Here is a 21313-nt window from a genome sequence, read left to right on the forward strand (position 1 = left end):
ATATAAGTGGAATCATGACATTTGTCCTTCTGCGACTGGCTATTTTCACTTAGCATAATGTCCTCAAAGTTCATCCATATTGTCCAAAGACAGGATTTCTTTCTTTTTGTAAGGCTGAATATTTTATTGTATGTGTATACTACATTTTCTTTATCCATTCATCCATTGATGGTCACTTAGATTGTTTCCCCATCTCAGCTACTATGAATAAGTAGCTACTGCAATGAACATAGGAGTACAAATAGTTCTTCAAGATCCTGACTTCAATTCTTTCGGATAAACACCCAGAAGTGGGATTACTGGACCATAGGGTATTTCTATTTTTAATATTTCAAGGAAACTCCATACTGTTTTCCATAGTGGCTGCACCATTCAACATTCCCACCAACAGTATACAAGGGTTCTGATTTCTCTACACGATCGATAACACTTGTTATCTTTTTTTTTTTTTTAAATAATATCCATCCTAACAAGTATGAAGTGATATCTCATTTTGGTTTTGATGTGCATTTCACTGACGACTGGTGATCTTGAGCATCTTTTCGTACACCTATTGACCATTTGTATGTCTTTAGAGAAATATCTATCGATGTTATTTGCCCATTTTTTAATCAGATTACTTGCTTTGTCCTACTGAGTTGAAGGAATTCCTTGTGTGTTTTAGATATATTTTTGTGTGTGTGTGTTTTTTTTTTGTTTGTTTTAGATATTAACCCCTTATCAGATACACGATTGCAAATATTTTCCCCCATTGCATAGGTTGCCTTTTAATTCTGTTAACTGTTTTCTTTGCTGAGGAGAAATGTTTTAGTTTGACGTAGTCCTATTTGTCTATTTTTGTTTTTGTTGCCTATGCTTTTGATGTCATAGCCATGAAATCACTGCCAGGGCCAATGTCATGAAGCTTTTTCCTTACGTTTTCTTATAACAGATTAACAGTTTCAGGTCTAATAGTTACATCTTTAATCAATTTTGAGTTGATTTTTGTGTATGGTGTAAGATAAGAGTCTAATATCATTCTTTTGTATGTGAATATTCAGTTTTACCAGCATTTGTTGAAGAGACTACCTTTTCCCTATTGTGTATTCATGGCATCCTTGTTGAAGATCAGTTGAGCATAAATGCATGGGCTATTTTTAGATTATCCAATTTGTTGGTGTATAATTGTTCATAGCAGCCTCTTATGATCATTTTTTATTTTTATGGTATCAGTTGTAATGTCTCTTTCATTTCTGATTTTATTTATTTGAGTTTTCTCTTTTTTCTTAGTCTAGGTAAAAGCTGATCAATTTTATTTTTTTAAAATTAACTCTTGTTGATTTTTTCTATTGTTTTTCTCTTCTCTATTTTGTTTATTTCTGCTGTAATCTTTATTATTTCCTTCCTTCTGCTAACTTTAGGCTTTGTTTGTTTGTTTTCTAATTTGCTGAAATATAAAGTCAAGTTGTTTGAGATTTTTCTTTTTAATGGAGGCATTTATCACAATAAACTTCCCAATTAGTGCTGCTTTTGCTACATTCATAATTTTTGGTATGCTGTATTTTCTTTTTCATTTGTCTTGAGATATTTTCTAATTTCTCTTTTGATTTCTTCCCTGACCCATTAGTTATTCAAGAATGTGTTGTTTAATTTCCATGTATTTGTGAATTTTTCAGCTTTCCTTCCGTTCTTGATTTCTAGTTTCATTCCATTCTGGTTGGAAAAGATACTTTGTAAAATTTCAATCTCCTTAATTTTTAAAGACTTCTTTATAAATTTCCAGTTTTAAGCTTGGAGTAAGTTAAATTCCCTACTTTGTTAAAGTTAGATGAGAAATTCGGCCATGGGTATGAAAGGTGTTAGGAAAAGATGGCAAATTGAATATAACCATCTACCTTCCCTACGTCTTTACACTGTGTTTAAAATGGAAGGAAAGGAATTTTTTAACAGTAAAAACTAGTAGCAATGGGGAAAAATGGAAAGGAGAAAACACAAATAAAACTCTAAAATTCAGAAAGCAAACAGACCCATGATGACTTAGCCAACCTAAAAAAACATTTATTAGAAGACTGTAGAAGAAAAAAAATAAAAATCAACTCTATGTACTCCAAAGAATCTCTCTCATACATTCCTGATTTTGTAGTAATTATAACACTTTATTGTGATTATTTTACTTGCCTATCTCTTCTGCTGGACTGAGCCCCATGTCATAGGGAATACGGTTTAATTTTCTTTGTATCCTCAGTGCCTAGTTGCTGCTTCCTTCAAACAAAATAGGTGCTCAATATATGTTTATGGGACTAATAAATACATATTCATTTTATTCTAATAAATACTCACATAATTGTTATCTCTCACCCATGTGATGCATCTTGTGAACTATAAATAAGCTGACTACTCTTAGATCATAGAATATACATTATCCAGGGTAGCTTTGAACCCCAATATACATTCTATGGGGTAGCCTTGAAGAAGTTTAGCAAAAGTGTAATTTATGAAGCTTGCAATAACACTTTTGGTAAACATCCCCTGACAAAGAGGAAGAAGTCAATAAATTGCTGTTGAACAAAATTTCATTGTTTTGAACAGCAAACGGGAGAAAAGTGAAATGACCAACAATTGAAACAAACAAGAAGTAGGAAAGATTTATAATAAAGCAGGGGGAAGGTATAATATGGCAAAGATCAGTTTATATTACTCAAAACTGTATTCAAACTTTTCCAGGATTTCTTTTTCCAAAACAAAAGAATAAGGAGTAGCAGAGATTTTAATACACAAGACATTTCAGGACACTAAAAAAAGGGAGAAGAAAATAGTATTTTGACCAATTTAAGAGGAAAAATGGACGGTGCCAAATAAAGTTGTTCAGAAAGATAGTTATTACACTTGGATCTAGAAATTTTTCTTAAAAAATATGAAAACAAATATATGTGTGTATATGCATGGCTGGGACATTGTGTTCTATACCAGAAATTGACACATTGTAACTGACTGTACTTCAATTAGAAAGAAAGAAAAAAAGAATTCTTGATCAGAAAAAATAATTTTCTCTTTCAGAAAATGGCAAGTGAATTTCTGAGAACTGTTAGTCCATGCTAAAGAAAGGTAACATCTTTTTCTCAAAGAACATAAAATTGGTGGACAAAGATTCTATTTACCACAGGACTCGAAGCTCTTTTTCAGTTTATTTCTTTGTTTTTGCCTTACTGTTAACAAATAGGCTTTGTTAATTCTCTTATGTCAATCCTATTACTTGTTCAGAGCTATTTCTGTAAGGGTCATCAATATTCAGGGATCTTAAATCTGAGCTTAAACCTGTTCCACTTCAAGAGGAGTTCAGTGGACAGCAATTCTTATCCACTGAACACAGTCAAGGACGCCAGGCACAGAGAACTAAACTGTGAGTCCACCAGAGTCTTTTTGATAATATAATTTTTTAAATTCTACCTTAGGGGAAAGAATATAATTTCATTGTTTATATATTATTACGTGTTCCCTCTTTTTAAAATATTTCAAAGTAACCTTAAGTAATATTTATCTACTATAAAGACAGTTAAGTACTGCATATCTTTCCATTTTAAAGTGATCTGCACTAGTCATCTAAACTAATGTAAGTTCAGAGTAAACACAATTTTGAGTCTGATGTTCTAGAAAGTTAAAATAAAACCATGAATAGAGGATTAATTTTGAAATGTATAATTCTTCAGTCCTCCCTTTGAATGAAGGGAGAAAAAGAAGTGGTGATTCCTTGCAGTTTGTACTGAAGAGTCGACTCTCAAGCTGTGAAAGGCAGTATTATGTTCAGCAGTAAAGTACTCGCAGACCTCGGGGACCAAATACTTAACCAGTTGTGGGTTCTTGGGCTCTCTTCTTGATATTATATTTTTTGTTGCTTTGTTCTTTGTTTTTTTCATCATTTAAGTGGGGATAATAATGTCTGTTTCAGGTTACTTCAAAAATTTAATGAGAGAAATACAATACAATGGAGTTTTCTGATATTTGTTAAATTAGGTGAAATTTTTCTTTTAATTAGTGTTATTTTTCTTGCATTTTGCTCCTGTGGAGGTGATTATTATTAGTAACTAACCTTATAGTTTGCATCATGAAAATGAATGAAGTAAGGTTTTCCCATTCTTTTGGGAATATTTTATTAACTGCAAAAATACTCTTAACTATAGCATCCATTTTAAATATATATATATTTTTGATCATTATACATGCTACTTAGAATCACCTAACATTAAAGCTAGAAAAAATTTTAGAGATGACCTAATTCACCATGGTAATTTTTTGCCTAAATATTACATTTATAAACTGGATGTGAATATTATGTTTATAAACTGGATATATTATTGTCAAAATACATGTAAATAATTTATGATGTCTATAGTGAAATTCAAACAGTATGTTCTGGAATAGTGTTTTGACAAGATACAAAGATATTCAAAACAAGACATCTGCTCTGAATTTCCCACAAGATTCTGACATTTCTATTTTCTTCAGAACAAGTAAGAGAATATCTGTATGTAAGAGCAAACCTGGAAAAAAGTTCATGTCTTTTTCATTTATTAGGAGAAACAATTTAGATATAATTTAAAAGCTCCTATATTCCCAGAATCATTTTTACTGATGATACTGGTTGACAAATAGATTGTATTTGTTATATATTCCTGACATACAAATTATTTAAAAACCTGCCCACATCTCCCACTTGCTCAGTCTAATCTGTTGAAAAATCAAACCTATTTGAGAAGGGCAGAAGCTGAAAAAACATTCTATCCGCTCTGCAGTGTCTTACATCAAAGTTTCTATCACAGTTCTTCTAGCAACATAGTTATATACTTTAGACACTATAGGGAGAAAAAAAGCAATGACTAAAGTAAGGAGTATTTTCAATAGTATCAATATGTGTGTTTTATATGTAAAAGAAAGAAAATTAACATTGGCTCAGAGCCAACCATTTACTCAGTATTTATTTGTTACAGCCATTTTGAGGCTGGTGTGTCCTATATTCCACTCATGTTTCTGGGGATTTATTTTTAAAGAAAACTCTCATTATGATATAAAACTGTAAAAGTTGACCTACCCCCAAATTAACAACCAGAAATGACAACAGAAATCCTGAGTGTTATTACTGTCTCTGCAAAGTCCAACTCCACTAGACAACTGAAATTCAGAAAATATATATAATCACTATGACATAAATGCTAAAAGGAAATTCAAACAGAAAATCACTTATGACTTGTAAATTCAGAGGTAGAGAAGTAATTCATTGGAAAACAACTTTATCATGTTCAAATTAAATCATCACCTCTCATCTTCTAAAGGTATGCACACACATACCTTTAGAAAATCTTTTTACTATTGTTTTTAAGGCAATTTCACGTACAATTTATTAGCCCATATTTCATGACTCCAAATTAATATCCTTTTCAGATTTCACATTCTTAAATGCCTTGTGGCAAGCCGACCTTACTAGAAGTAAATTAAAGTATTATAGTAAAGGACCTTAGTCCGTAACGAGATAGGAGAATACAAAACAGCTTTGAGGTAAATGTACATCGTGTGTGACTGTGTACATACACACAGCGCATGCACACACACACATACACATATATATGGGTAGGGGAGATAATTAGGCAGAAGCAATGCATATACATATTGATTCTAAAATAAAATTTGTATTAGTTTGACTGTGTTATTAATTTCAAATACTTGATTTTAGTATCTAAAGTTTTTAGTTATTTACAAATTATCATTTTATGCAATAGCTATTAAGTCCCTACAACTAAATACTATACATTTTACATAATACAGTTTACATTATTTAATCCTTACATAGCCTTTTGAGGTAGATAGTTTCACTACTCCAATTTTATAGGAAAGAAAACTAAAACACAGAATTTTAGTGATTTGCTCAAGGTCACAAAGTTGATAATTGGCAAAGCTAGATTTGAACCCAAGTGTTTATGTATTGTTAATCATTATGCTATACTGTCACTTGGAAGCATTGCAATGTATGGTTCTTCCCCATAAGAAGCTAACTCTTCATTGGGTATAAGACATATACAAATAAATCAATTAGAGAGCAGTTCAAGAAATGAAATGATATATTATGAGGCATAAAATCCCCTCTATATTGATACTAAACCTAAGACGACATCACTCTTACTAAAAATCTCTAGTTCTCAAAGTCAATAAATAAAATAGTGAGGTGGGGTAGAGAAAGAGGAAATTATGGCTTAGGTGAAATCATCAGCATTACCTTTATGATTTGAGAGATAGTGAGGTCTCCACAAGCCCAGGAATGACTCCCATGATCTGACATGGTGCTGTCAGACCTATCTGATGTGAAATTCCCACCACTAACCACATTTTTTTAATGAGAAAGAAAAAACAGAACTGTTTTCTACAGGAGTCCAGTATGACATTGAGGAAGACAGTCATGGCAGGGGTTAAAACACCTGACGTTAATATATTAGCACTGGTGAGAACATTAGCCTGGCTTAGTTAATCAGATTAGCTCACAGTCACCTTGGAAAACACAGGAGAGCAGAGATCTAAGATGTATGGTTAGAGGTGGAAAAAGGTAGAACATGAAGTCCTGCAAGGGTAAAAAGCACAGTGTGATACTCTTCTGGAGCAGAGATCAAGACACAGAATCTAAATTTCTATCAAAAGTGAAGGTGAAGCAGAATTTCTGTAGATTTTCCTATCTAGCAGTTTTGCTTGGTTTCAGCCCTCTAATAACACAGTATGTTCCAAGTATGCCTTAAAGAGAATTTGCTATATTTCCACTTCAGTTAAGTTACAGAATTATTTTAATGAAGCACTTCAGTACTTCATTCTAGTCAGTTATTTACCTCCCATGGCTAAGCATGCTCAGACACAATAATGTCATTTTTAGTACAGCACCTTCTCTAAAACAGCTTTTATTCCATGTGTTTCCAAAAGGGAACATATGCATTTATGTATAAGAGAGAGGAAAGATTATTTGTTTTAAATTGCATAACAAGAAACTTACTTGACAATTTCACTTTGAAGCTACTTTAATACTCTGTTTTTCATGTTTTTTACGTCCCTGGAAAGATGTCACATACGTCATAGGTAGGTCATTTTAATGTTTGGTTGTTTAACCTGTTTACTCTGTACTTAGGTTATCAGAATACAGTATCAGAATACAGCATCTGAAGCCTTTAATTACAATTTTAAAAAGGAAAGAAACCACATTTACCTGAACCTCAGCCCTATGAAACAGAATGGAGTACTTCTACTGAGCCTTTTCCCCCCTTGGCATTTATGGCTTTTATTTCTCAACAGAAGACAATAGTTATTGAAATGCTTAAAACAATTTTCCCCTTTGTGTGGAAAACACTGATACACAGTGTCTTCTTAGATGTACTACCAGTTACTTGATCTGACCCAGACCAAGGTGAACCCATAACATTCTTACCAAAGTCTATGTAACATTCTTCTGATTTAATTTTTTAATACAATACTCTAGATTCTATTGCAATTAGTACAGAAGAGCAATAATTTCCTGAGGACATCAGAACAACCAAGAAAATAACTGGCATTTGCATTATTTGATGTGTAGGGCTAGGATCTTTTGTGGCATCCCAGGAATATGGGTCTAGAAGCAGGGAAAGAAATAATAAAGAATCCCCCAAACGGACAACCTAATCCTAGGTGTGCCTCATTTCCCTACCTGCAACTCTTAAAGGATTAATGGAGAACCCCATGGAATCCAGAGGCCCCCAAAGTCTTAGAAAGTCAGAGGAAAAGGCAGGCTGTTCAGGTCCAGTACCTACATAACTTAGACAATTTTTTTGTACAAAAGTAAGAGCCAGGTGCTATGGACTGAACTGTGTCCCCCCAAATTCATATATTGATGACCTAACCCCAGATGTGATAGTATTTTGAAACAGTAATTAATAAAGAAATAATGAATGGTTAAATGAGGTTAATTTAATGGTAGGGCCTAATCCATACTATTAGTGTCCTGACAAGAAGGGATACCAGAGCACCCTCTCCCTTTACCATATAAGGACACAACAAGGAGGTGGCTGCCTGCAAGCCAGGAAGAGAGGCTTCACCAGAACCAAACCTGCCAGACCTTGATCTGGGACTTCAAGCCTACAGAACTGTGGGAAAATAAATTTCTGTTGTTTAAGCCTCAAAGTCTATAATATTTTGTTATGGTAGCCCAAGCAGACTAAGTTACCAGCAAACTATATTTATATGTGATTTCTGACAAATAGAAAAGTGGAATAAAGTTTGAAAGATTGAAGTGTTAGTTTCCAAAGATACACCACACATTGAGAAGATTTTTATATAAGACTTGGGCTACCTAAAAACAGGATTAAGAAACAAATAGGCTTAATTTTAGAAACTGATCTTAAAGATTGCTGAAGCCATAGAATTGTTACTTCAATTACATTAAAAAATTCAAATATAACTCTTTGGACTATGAGAATGAAATATCTCAATTTCCTGCACAAATCTCCACACAAAGATCAGTGTTACGTTTCCATAATTTTCCTACACAAGCAAAAGTAGCTCTATAAAGAGCATATCCTGGATTTATTTTGATACATAATTGATGTATGTTACCTATTGCTTTATAAGTGATCCAGAGACATGGGATTGATACTGAATTCTCAATCAGTATGTATGACTGTCAAGAACCAACATCAGGCAAAGCCATTTTGTCTTTCGTATTAATTTTCAAGTCATTATCAGTCATTTAGAATTAATTCAGATAACTCAAAATAAAGATTTTTCTATTATATTCACTATAGACAAATATGGTTTAATCCAAAACTGAGAAATATATCATTCAAATAAGTACTATCTCAAAGAATTAGGGCACGATAACTTATTGATCTATTATTTTCCATATTCTCATCTTGGTTTTAATGCTTATACAAAAAATTTGTTTGGTTTGTTAATTCATTCATTCATTAAGCATATTATTGAAAAGATAATGGTATAGTGCAAAAAAAAAAATAAGGATTCTAGAGATTCAAAAGTCAGACAAACCTGAATTTGAACTTTAGCTCTATCTACTGTATACTATCTCTGTGATCTTTGGTGAGTCACTGAATCTCCCAGAGCCTGAGAATTCATGTCTGAAAAATGAGGATAATGGTTTTGTGAGAATTTTAAATAGTGTATATAACATACCTAGCACATAGGTTCTTTAAAAAATTGCTGCTGTCATTTATGGAGTATTCACAATATGTGAAACAATTGTAAGAAGTAAGACAATGACAAGTAAAAACCAGTCTCTGTCCCAGAAGAATTTACAGTAGTGAAGTAAAGTAAGTCCTGTAAGTTGTTGTGGATGCTAGGAGAGAAGTCAGTCTAAGGTACACTGGTAAGATGATCCTGCTGTTTGAAAGTCTACCAATAAACTGTAACAGTTAGTACTGAAAGCAAAGCTCTTCTTCAGGAACACCAAGAATCTACAAGTCACTTCGAAACTAGATATTCTGATTAGATTAGGTCAACAAATATGAAATGATTAACAAATGTCATCATCACAGTATCATGTGAACAAGGATAATGATGATAATGAAATATTTCTAGGGTGGATTTGGGGTTTTCAGAGAGTTTTTAAATCAATTATTTAAGGACTTTACTCACTTCCTTTCTATTCTAGATCACCACTATTATGTGCAAAACAAGAACTAAAAGAAAAATGCTTAAAATTGTCTCATTTTATTTTTTAGTAATTACTAAACCATGGTTGGGAGGTGTTACAGTTTTGAGGACTAAGTCTGAAAAATCTTATCCCAGATAAGCCATTATTTTAAATTCCTATTAAAATCTTAAACTAAGAGGAAAATAAATCCTAACTTGGTAGAATTATAACTTTAAACTGTATTTCTCACCAAAATTTACTTTCACTTTTGAAGAATTTGGTAGTACCCATTCAAATGAGTGATATTTTGTCAAAGGTTATCCAAACACAATTTTTATTTAACACAGATTTCATTCATTGCAACAGTATTATAACTTTCTAAAATCAAAAAGGAACAACATCACAGATTTTTATAATATAGCAAATGGAAAATACAGTAACTCTTGAACCACAGGAAATCTTGGGGAAAGTAGCAGATTTTTTTGTCTTCTTGTCTTACTTTATCACCACTTTTCAGTAACACACAATGTGTTTACTATCGCTCAAAGTCTTATAATAATCCTATTGTTATTTTAAACCCTTTAACCAAAAGCAGACTTGTAATTTTTTAACCCCTAATAGTACTACTGCAAACCAAATGTTGATCATATCTTTGAATGACTGTTACATTGTATATCAAAACATAAAGTATATTTTTTATTTTATTTTATAGACTCATATATAGCACTTTCTGTGTGTAAGGATCTAAGCACCTTCCAAATACTAACTGGATTCATTTTAGGATACTAAAGCAAATTCTGAAGACGATAAATTATTTGAGATAATCAGAAAACCCCAGAGTAAGCTGATGACAGGTGGTACTAACAGTTATATAGATCAAATATCTCACTAGCTAATTATACTAGATTTGTGTCTTCTTCTACAGTGTTTTCAAGCAGTGCAAGCAAATATACCTCATATTTCAAATTTTTCTTCCAATTTCTGCCTTTGTTCACTTGTTCCCCTAATATATATAAACAGTAGTAAATTTCATCAATCTTTGTACTCTAATTCAAATGGAGGCAGTAGGTAAGAATGGATTCTGTCTTTTACTACATAGGCAACCCAATTGACTTAACTCTTAGTATTTGTGAGTACCATACTACAAGAGTTTTGTTCTTAATGTAATTCAGAGCCCCGGGAAATGCCTGGCCCATAGCCTATTCTTAACATATATAATCCAGTCAATGAATCAAGTTTTCCCCAAGTAACTGAATTATCTTTACAATAAAGGAATTCTATGAAATTGAAAAAAGTCTCTTTGAAAAAAGAAATTTCTTTTTTTCTCCACTAGATTTCAACTAGGTTGCCAAGAAGCAGGTCAAGAAGCAAGCTATTCTATCTCTTCAACATTTGAAATAAAATTATTTTCAGATTTTTTTTAAGCCTTAAATACACTTGTGAACAGTAGCTACCCCAAATTTTCTATTTTTCCTTTTTTAATTGAAATATAGTCAGTTTACAATGTTGCATCAATTTCTGATGTACAATATAATGATTCAGCCATACATATATGTACATACATTCATTTTCATATTCTTTTTCCTTATAGGTTACTACAAGATATTGAATATAGTTCTCTGTGCTATACAGAAGAAACTTGTTATTTATCTATTTTATGTATAGTAGTTAGTATCTGCAACTTTCGAACTCCCAGTCTACTCTTTCAAAATAAAAGAGACTGGCTTGAGTCTCTACTTTTCTGAGGACTAAATAGTTATTGAAGTTATCAAATAGTTTCCATTACTTTGTTCTGTAGTGGTCTTTTGAAGCAAACTAATAATATTCATTTTTCTTAGATGAAACAATTATTTTTAAATAATTGCAGTAAGTAATTAAGTAGATTCTTTTGTCCAACAACATCTACTTATTTTAATTTTCTCTTACTCCCATTTTCTTTGATTCTTTTTCATTATTAAATCCATTCAAATTTAACATTCTTTATTACATTTATAGTCACATGAAATGGATTGGCATTCACTTGACAGCCTTTTCTTAAAAGCCTTTTCTTGTTCAACTGGGTAAAATTAAATTGGCAAAGACCTTTGACCTCCAGTGATTCCGGGTAGGAATTGTAGCAAGGAAAACAAGATTAAGATGCCAGTCCAAATGTTAGGGGCAGAAGTCAAAGAAAGAAAAGAAAAAAAAAAGAATCAAGACAAAAAGAGTTCTGGTTTACCATTCTGTGCCTTGGGAAAGTACCAAACAGACCAAGCTCAGAACACATCAATAAAAAACTAAGAGGATGCTGTACACTGGAAATTAACATTGTAAATCAACTATACTTCAATAAAAGGCTTTTTAAATAAAATAAAATTTAAAAATTAAAAATTAAGATGTGATCAAAGCATAAGCTGGATGATATCACTGCTTAAAACTGACTCTGAGAGAAAGAGGCAAAGGGAAAAGTGTAGAAGAAGGAAAAAGAGTAAAAAGAGAGTATGTCCACTGTTAGCATATCCTCCTTGACTTGAGAATTATAAGAAAATCACAACTATATGGACCCTCTTAGGGAATGTGTTAGTATGCATAATAGAATTTTCCAGATAATGGAAAGGTTATTAAAATAGGCAAATAAGTTGGATTTGAATGTGAACCAAGGATAAATAGAGTCTACACGAGCTCATCAAGGAGTTTCCTATGAATAAAATTCCATGTGCTTTTGGTAGATTTTGTGACATATTTTAGCTTCTCAAAATTCTACAGGCATAGTTACTGATTGTTTTCATTTGCTTGGTGGGTAACATGACCAAAACTTGCTTTGTGGTATAGAGAGAAGTAATAGTGCTAGGTTTGGAATAGCACTGTTTCTTAGATCATAATTCTTTAATGCCAATTCAAAAAATGGATTTGTCAAAACATATTGAGAAAAATGATACAGTATGTTAACCGTCAAAATAGTAAAATGCTTTAAAATTTAGCTCTAAAATGAAAGGTAGGTTCAGATCCTTGCTCCACCACTTACTATGTGATCTTAGGCAAGCAAAAAGTAAACTCTTTGTCCTTCAGCTTCCTCAGCTGTAAAATAGCATTAACAATTGTCCCTGTTACATATGGTGTGAGAATTAAATGACTTTTGACACATGAAATGATTGGAACAATGCCTGGCACATAGTAAGTGTTCACAGTAAGTACATAATTATTATTCATTAAAACAGTTTTATTATATAAAGTGATCAGAATACAATTTCGTGAAATTTGGTAACAAACAGCAATAAAAAATAAAATCAGTAATAAATAATGTTCACTAAGTACACAGACCTAAACTGAAGCCTTTTAAGTAAAAAAAAAAAAAAAAAAAAAAAGACAAACTATAAATTACATGAAGTTCTTAGGTCCAAATATCTTTAATGACACAAATATTAAATTAATATCCTTTTACAAAGTAGACAGGAAACTAAACATTATATCACTTAGAGATAACTCTTAACCCACGTGGAATCTGACAGTAGAATACATAACATATATTTCTCCTAGAATTCATCTGTCATCATTACTTTGTTTTCCCTTTAGATTATATCAAATCTGAATTCCTAAAATGGAAGAAGCCAAAAGCCAAAGTTTGGAGGAAGACTTTGAAGGGCAGGCCACACACACAGGTAAGCAAAGCTAGAAGAAAAGATGATTATTAAATTTAAATTAAATCTGAAGCTCTCCAGTGTTTGTATTGCCACAATTCAATATGAAATTTAAGTAATACCTTTCAGTGGCTTGATGGAATCACCAAAAAAAAAAAAAATTTGACTGGCTAAATTAATGCGAAATTAAATACTCTTAAAATAGTTTTATTTAGGCTACAATGAGCTATCACCTTACACCGGTCAGAACAGCCATCATCAAAAAGCCTACAAATAATAAATACTAGAGAGGATGAGGAGAAAAGAGAATCCTCCTACACTGTTGGTAGCAATATAAATTGGTATAGCCATGGAGAACAGTCTAGAGGTCCCTTAAAAAACTAAAAATAGAGTTGCCATATGATCCAGTAATTGCACTCCTGGGTATATATCTGTAAAGACAAAAACTAGTTCAAAAAGATATATGCACCCCAGTGTTCACAGCAGCACTATTTACAATAGCCAAGACATGGCAGCTACCTAAATGTCTATTGACAGATTAATGGATAAAGAAGATGTGGTATATATACACAATGGAACATTATTCAGCCTTAAAAAAAGAATGAAATAAATGCCATTTGCAGCAGCATGAATGGATCTTGAGATTATCATGCTAAGTGAAGTAAGTCAGAAAGAAAAAGACAAATGTCATATGACATCACTTACATGTGGAATTTTAAAAAATGGTACATATGAACTTATTTACGAAACAGACATAGAAAACAAACTTATGGTTACTAAAGGGGAAGGGGGAGAGAGATAAATCAGAAGTTTGGGATTAAAAGAGATACACTACTATATATAAAACAGATAAACAACAAGGACCTACTGTATGGCACAGGGAACGATATTCAATATCTCGTAATAACATATAATGGTAAAGAATCTGGAAAAAATATATATGTATATGTATAACTGAATCACTTTGCTCTACCTCTGAAACTAATACATTGTAAATCAACTATTAAAAAAAAAAAACCAACTGATCACCGTTGGTCTGAGAGATGAAACCTACTGCACCCTCACCCCTGTATCACTTTGCCTCCCCTGCTGGAAGGATCACACTCAGCATCTATGAGGCAAGTGAGATTTTCTTTTTTCTTAAGTCACTCTATTTGAAAGCAGGGAGTCACTTTAAATACACAACAATGGATCTTGTTAATAAAGATTTTAAAATCCTAAAGACTATGGTAAATCAAAACTGGAAAAAAATACAGTGATAAAAAATATAGCATTCAGTGTTTCCTAAAAAAAAGTTTTACTCAGATGTCAAACAATGAGAAAAACACCAATTATTGAGAATTCTTTGTTGCCCAACTATCATAAAACTTCTCTACCTACACTATAATTAAGCCATTTTCCACTCTCCTAATCTCCCTCACTATGGATTTTCTTTGTCATTGTAAATAATAGTAGACCAAAAGATAAATAAATAGAGTTTTTAATCAATTTTTTGAATATAAAAAAATATAGAAAATAATTAAAAATCTTTAAATAAAATGGATTTTAATATTCTTCCAGAAAACCTAAGATTTCAATTCATCCAGAGCCTGTTTTCTTAATCTATTAAATTGTGTGTGGCTGTCCATATGCTATTACTAAATAAAGTTTAAAAGTCAAATATCATAGCTTAAATTTTAAAATTTAGGTTTCTTTTAACTCTACTGAATCTCATTTGAGTAATACTTTCTTCTCTCTTTTAATAATATGAATTGGAGCCTTTAAAGTTAGCCAGAATTTTGAATGAATTCAATGAGTACTAAACAAAAGGCATGAAAAGTAATTTCATAATGGCAGTATGAAGAATACCTTTTAAGCGTGACAAAACCAAGAAACCATAGAAGAAGATTAATAAATTCAGCTACAGAAATGAAGGAAGGAAGGAAGAAGGAAAAGGAGAGGAAGGAAGGGAGGGAAGGAAGGGAATGTCTGCAGCCTGGTAAAAGTCACAAAGAGAAGAATCCAAAAAACAACAAATTGGGGGAAAACATTAAGAAAGGGTTAATTTCCTAATATATATTAAAAGCTCCTACAAATCAATTAAAAAAATCAACAACCAAATGGGGAAATTGGCAAAACACAGGACTATTTAGAAAAAGAATTTTAATGGCACTGGGAATAGTCAGAACTATAGTAAGATACATTTTTTCCCACAGTTTGTAAAAGTGAAAAAGTTTAATATCACACTTTGGAAAAAGGCATACTCATAAATTATTGGTAGGAGTGTAAACTTGTACAATCTCTTTAAAGATAGTTTAGCAATATTAAAATTAGAAACATATATGACAAGCAATTTTACTACCTATATGTAGACCTAACCTATATGTAGACCTGCACAGACAGAAAAAACGTATGTGCCGCATTCTTCACTCAGAATCATATGTCATAGAAAAAATGCAGAAGCAACCATGTACATCTATAAGACACTGCTTAAGTAAACTGATATTTACACACCGGAATACCAGTCCCTATTTTTTAGAAAAAGGAAGAACCTGTTTATGTATGTATGTAAAAAAAATCTTTGAGATATATTATGAAGTAAAAAAAGCAAGGTGAAAAAAAGTGTGCAAAATATACTACCACTTGTAAAAAAAAAAAAACAGGAGAAAAAAAGATTGCCTTTTCTAAACACATAAACGCATGCTATACACATGCATATTTTGTATATGCAGAGAACATCTGGAAAACAGAGACTACACAAGTAAAAAACACTGATTGCCTGAAAATCATTAACTAAATAAATCTATATTAAAATTGTATACTACAAAACAAAAAATTATCAGGAAACATGTGGGAGAGAGAATACATCCACACATATACAATACTAAAAGTATGGATGTGGCTAAGCTTTAGTGAAGAATATTTAAAACTGCATATATTCAAGAATCTAGACCTTCTTCCAAGCACTGTTATTATTTATCAGGGCAAATGAACATCAGAGTTCCAGCTGGGTTATTCTTTATTTAATTAATTTTCTAAAATCTGTATATCTCATAGTTTCTGTATTTCTAAAAGATCCTTACAATCTTAGAAGGAATTGAATGGTTATGTAATAATTTTCTTAAACCATTTTAGTTTTGTTAATTGCAGTCAGGCATCCCTCTTACTGGTTGTCTCCTAAGTGCTATTGTTATTATTGTTTTCTGGATCTTGGTAACATTTCAATTTGTTTGCCCCAAATCCTAGTTTCCTTTGTTAATAGTATGGTGCCAATTTTAGTTTACTGCTGAAGCTTCTTTCTTATTTAATAAAAGTACTAATCTCTTAAAACTCTAGTTTCCTCTCTACAGTAATTTTTGACATCTTTACCTTCAAATTTTGCCAATAGTTCAAAGTGCATAATTTGTATTTTCATAAACACAGATGTTAAAATTCTTAGCCAAAACCCATTTAACAAGATTAATGTGGAAGAAGATTTTTACCAGCAAGGAAGTCAGAAATTTCTAGCCCGAATGAGATATTTTTCCTGACACAGAAGGTGGCAAGTCTATTTCCATGGTTATCCTTATACAAATATCAATTATGTACATAATTATTTGGAAAAAAAGGAAAACAATTTGTCTTAATTTTATTCCAGGGCCCAAAGGAGTAATAAATGATTGGAGGAAGTTTAAATTAGAGAGTGAAGATAGTGATTCATTCCCACCTAGCAAGAAGGAGATTCTCAGACAAATGTCTTCTCCTCAAAGTAGAGATGACAAAGACTCAAAAGAAAGATTCAGCAGAAAGGTAAGATAAGAAGAAATCAATAATAACCTACAATGTGTTTTTAGTCTGAATGACTCTATGGAATCACTTTAGAAATATTACAAAATACTTATCTATTTCAAGAATATTTACTACAGTATTGTTTGTATTAGCAAAAAATAAATAAATTTAAAAAACAAACTTTAGTAAATGTCTACGAAGTCATCCTATAATTTAAGAAATACGTGACAACTGTTAAAAGAATGAGTTACAAATGAGTACATGAGTTGACCTGAGGTACTTTCACAACATGAGAGGGCAAGTTACAGAGAATTTTATATATGATCCATTCTCTAGAGCAACGGAAAACAAACAACAAAAGGTATTTAGAAAAGTATGGGAAGACACTCACCAAATTGACAATACTGATTAATTGGAAGGGTAAGATTGGTTGAGAGTTCTTAACTTCCTCTTTTCAAGGAGGAGAAAGAAGGTAAGCAGAATAAGACACATTTTTTTTTAATATCCATTTTTTTAGAGCAGCATTTTAAAAACTCTCACTTATTTCTTATTATATAATGTGTATGTCATCCATACACAAAGCAATACATGAGAAGTTGATCTCTAAAATTTTGATAGGGATTATCTCAGAGGATCTGAGTGGTGAAATTTCAGTATTTATTACTTCCTTTAGTGTTTAGTTCATTTTTGAATCTTTATAATTAGCATGTATTATTTATACGAAAGGAACAACAATATTAATATTAATAGAAGAAATCATAAAGTTATTTTCATTGTGGAGAAAAACCACTCTAGTGGTTTATTTATCTCCAAACCACTGTGTATGGATTATTATATATTGATTCTCAACAGAGTCTATGAATCAGAAATATTCTTGGTTCCAGGTTTCTGGTCATTGTAAAAATCTTCAAGTATAACATCTTGTTTTCAGATTTTGGTTCCTTCACTAGGTCACTATGTGATGTGAAAGAAACAATTAAATTTTCCCATCTGAGGAACTGTAACAACACCTCCTCCACTTGTTTTAAAGAGATGTAAAGAGAAAAAAATGAGAAAGTGTTTTGAAACATGTAAAATGCTATACAAATGTGAGACATTATACTGGTTAAAGATGGTGTACTAAGGTTAGGCTTTAGAAATGTATCTGAGTGCCTGAATATCTATTTGCCTGAAGATATGAATGGAACAGATTCTCATAAGAATGCTCAAATGCATGTTTAAATCAGTATTTGTGTGGTTCCATCTGTAAAATTAACAGAACTATGGTAGCAACTAAAAAATTACACAAAACATATAACAATGTCTAGGGTTAAAACAGATTAAGTTGGAATGATAATTCTAAAGCAGAAAAAAATAATATGATATGAAAAAGAATGAGGACATTGGAAAAACCACCATAGGAGGCAGAAACAAGAGAATGAAGTAAAAAATGTGCCAGATACTTCGACTTAATCTCCGTATCGTCTGTAAAAAACCTACCTCACAGGTTTGTTGTGAGGATTAAGAAAAATTATCTATGCAAAATGCCTAAGACATAGTAGATTTTCCACAAATTTGGGAGTCATCCAACCTCCATGGTTCTGGGCTGCTCCACATCTCTTAATTACATTATGACCCATCATCACTCCTTTATATCACTCGTGTGTGTGTGTGTGTGCGTGTGCGTGTGCGTGTGCGTGTGTGTGTGTGAAGGGAAAGTGTGTTTAACATTCTACTAAGTAATAATGATATAGCTATTAAGAAAGGCTCTGCGGGTAATTTAATATTCCAGCTTCAGTGAGAAGTAGCTGTCTTAGGAGATGGAAACTAGGTCTTTTCTCATTTTAGCCTAAAACAGTGCATACGAATCACCTGAAGGACTTGTTTAAACATGGCTCACTCAGCCTCACCCTTACAGATTCTGATTCAGTAAATCTGGGGTGGTGCTCCCAGATTTGCGTTTCCCAGAACTTCTCAGGTGATGGTGATGCTGCTGCTGGTCTCCTGGCTAAGATGAACTCCAAAAAGTACTAAAAGTTGTCTTGCTTAAACTCCATCCTACATATTCCAAAAATCATCAGCATATGGTAAGCTATAATATTGTTAACAACTTTTATGGAGGAGACACTAATGCCCAAAGGCATTTGTTGGGGACACATTTAACTGCATGTGCAGGCACTCGTGCACATGTGTGTGTATATATTTTTATGGAAGTCACTCCAGAGTAGAACTTGCTGGGCTTTTTTCCACCCAAAGTGGCACATTTCTGACTGAGATCATGACCATCTCGTAGCTCAACTATATTCAGCAATACTTACACATGCATCTAATCATGAAATAATTACTGAACCCCCATTACATGCCAGACACTAAGGCAGATATTGAAGAGCGACTGAATGAGACAAATAAAATCCCTGCCACCATACAGCACAAAAGTGGAAAAAAAAAAAAACTAACCTTATACAATTAAACTAATAAATATATAATACCATACCAGATAGTGTTTATTGCTACAAAGAAAAATAAGCCAGCATAAGGAATAGAAAGTATGAGGCTGGGACTCTTAGACAGAGAAATCAAAGAAGGTGACATTTGAACACATGATGTGAAGTAGAAGGCCACATCAGGATCAGGGGCAGGGCTGGGGGGACAGCAAATGCAAATTCTTTAAGTTAAGAATAGGATGTATGAGGAATATAAATTTCTGACTGAATATCTCTCTCATTTCTTTCATCTATTCCCAGATGAGCATTCAAGAATATGAACTTGTTCACCGAGACAAAGAAGATGAAAACTGCCTTCGTAAATATCGTAGACAGTGTATGCAGGATATGCACCAGAAGCTGAGTTTTGGTCCTAGATATGGATTTGTGTACGAGCTGGAATCTGGGGAGCAATTCCTGGAAACCATTGAAAAGGAGCAGAAAATCACCACAATCATTGTTCACATTTATGAAGACGGTATTAAGGGCTGTGACGCTCTAAACAGTAGCTTAACATGCCTTGCAGCCGAATATCCTATGGTCAAATTTTGTAAAATAAAAGCTTCTAATACAGGTGCTGGGGACCGCTTTTCCTCAGATGTGCTCCCCACACTGCTCGTCTACAAAGGTGGGGAACTCCTAAGCAATTTTATTAGTGTTACTGAACAGTTTGCTGAAGAATTTTTTACTGGGGATGTGGAGTCTTTCCTAAATGAATATGGATTATTACCTGAAAGAGAGGTGCATGTCTTAGAGCAGACCAACATGGAAGAAGATATGGAATAAAGATTCACTATGTCAATATCTCCAATTTCTCCTTTAAGCAGTGAACATTGATTTTGGTAGTATTTATATTCCTCTAGAGAACACCAGGTATAGCCATGGATGTTCTAATTTGGGGAAAAACAAGATTTACATTAAAATTACATGATTAGCATTTCTTAGGATTAGTTACTCAAATTGATAAAGTGCTTTACTACAAAACATTGTAGTCTTCAGCAACATGTTATAGACAAAGAGGATGTGGATAATATTGTGACGGTTTTCAAAAATCCCTTTCAAGTTATATTTTGGCTTTTTTCCTCCTTGTTTTTTCCTTGGTATTATTATTGGGATTTTCAAATTACATTGTTAATTATAATTTTGCTTGTGTAATAAGAATAAAATCTCATAAGGAAATACACCTTTTATCTGAAGTCCATTCTTTCTCAAATATTACATTATCAAGGTCCTAAAACATTATATATCCCAAATTACAAAAAAATTATTATTCAGTAAGATATCTTATGTTCCAACCACACTAATACACAAGAAACAGAAACCTCGTGCCACATTAAAATTGTAAAAAAAAAAAAAAAAGTATGTTAAAAATTCAGTTTCAGGGTTTCAAAAGCTAACTTTATCTAGAAAAAAAGGCAGAGTAGAAGCAAAGTCTTTTTATTCTCTAGACGAAAGAATAATATTCAATGGTAATAATAATTACAACTATCACCTATTGGTTACATATTATGGGCCACAATTCTGCAAGTAGATGATAATATGCCCATTTCATAAATGATGAAACTGAAATTCATAGTAGTTCTATTTCCCTTAAAAACACCTGGAAAGCTCTCCTACACAGACACATGGAAATGCAAAATAAAATATAATTTGAAAAATGTTTTTAAATGCACGAATGAGCTGAAGAGCAAGATAAAAGAAATTTCTAGGTGTATGAATCGAGTAGAGTGAGTGAGAGCTGAAGTGATATGGCCTATCAGTGAAGTCATAGTCTTGATAAGTAACCAAAAATGGGCTCCCGGGGGCGAGCGTGCGTTTTCCCCTGGTGAACCAATGTTGAAACCAGACATTTGTCACAAATT

General features: G+C 32.4%; 1 protein-coding gene across 1 annotated transcript; it reads left to right on the forward strand.

Annotated features, from left to right (window-relative positions):
- Window positions 1-13199: 13199 nt before the first annotated feature.
- PDC (phosducin) lies at window positions 13200-20287 on the forward strand. Its single transcript, XM_010992099.3, has 3 exons — window positions 13200-13263; window positions 16859-17010; window positions 19713-20287. The coding sequence occupies exons 1-3, from the start codon at window positions 13203-13205 to the stop codon at window positions 20235-20237; spliced, it is 738 nt and encodes a 245-aa protein (XP_010990401.1). The 5' UTR covers window positions 13200-13202; the 3' UTR covers window positions 20238-20287.
- The last annotated feature ends 1026 nt before the right edge of the window (window positions 20288-21313 follow it).

The sequence above is a fragment of the Camelus dromedarius genome, chromosome 21 (genome assembly GCF_036321535.1).
Source record: "Camelus dromedarius isolate mCamDro1 chromosome 21, mCamDro1.pat, whole genome shotgun sequence".
In the NCBI taxonomy this organism is placed as follows: Eukaryota; Metazoa; Chordata; class Mammalia; order Artiodactyla; family Camelidae; genus Camelus; species Camelus dromedarius.

Excerpts from the sequence above, each read along its gene's own strand:
- PDC (XM_010992099.3), top strand. The coding sequence starts at position 13,203 with ATGGAAGAAGCCAAAAGCCAAAGTTTGGAGGAAGACTTTGAAGGGCAG. Across the intron at positions 13,264-16,858 it reads AGGGCAGGCCACACACACAG|GGCCCAAAGGAGTAATAAAT; the intron begins GTAAGCAAAGCT and ends ATTTTATTCCAG. Across the intron at positions 17,011-19,712 it reads AAGAAAGATTCAGCAGAAAG|ATGAGCATTCAAGAATATGA; the intron begins GTAAGATAAGAA and ends ATCTATTCCCAG.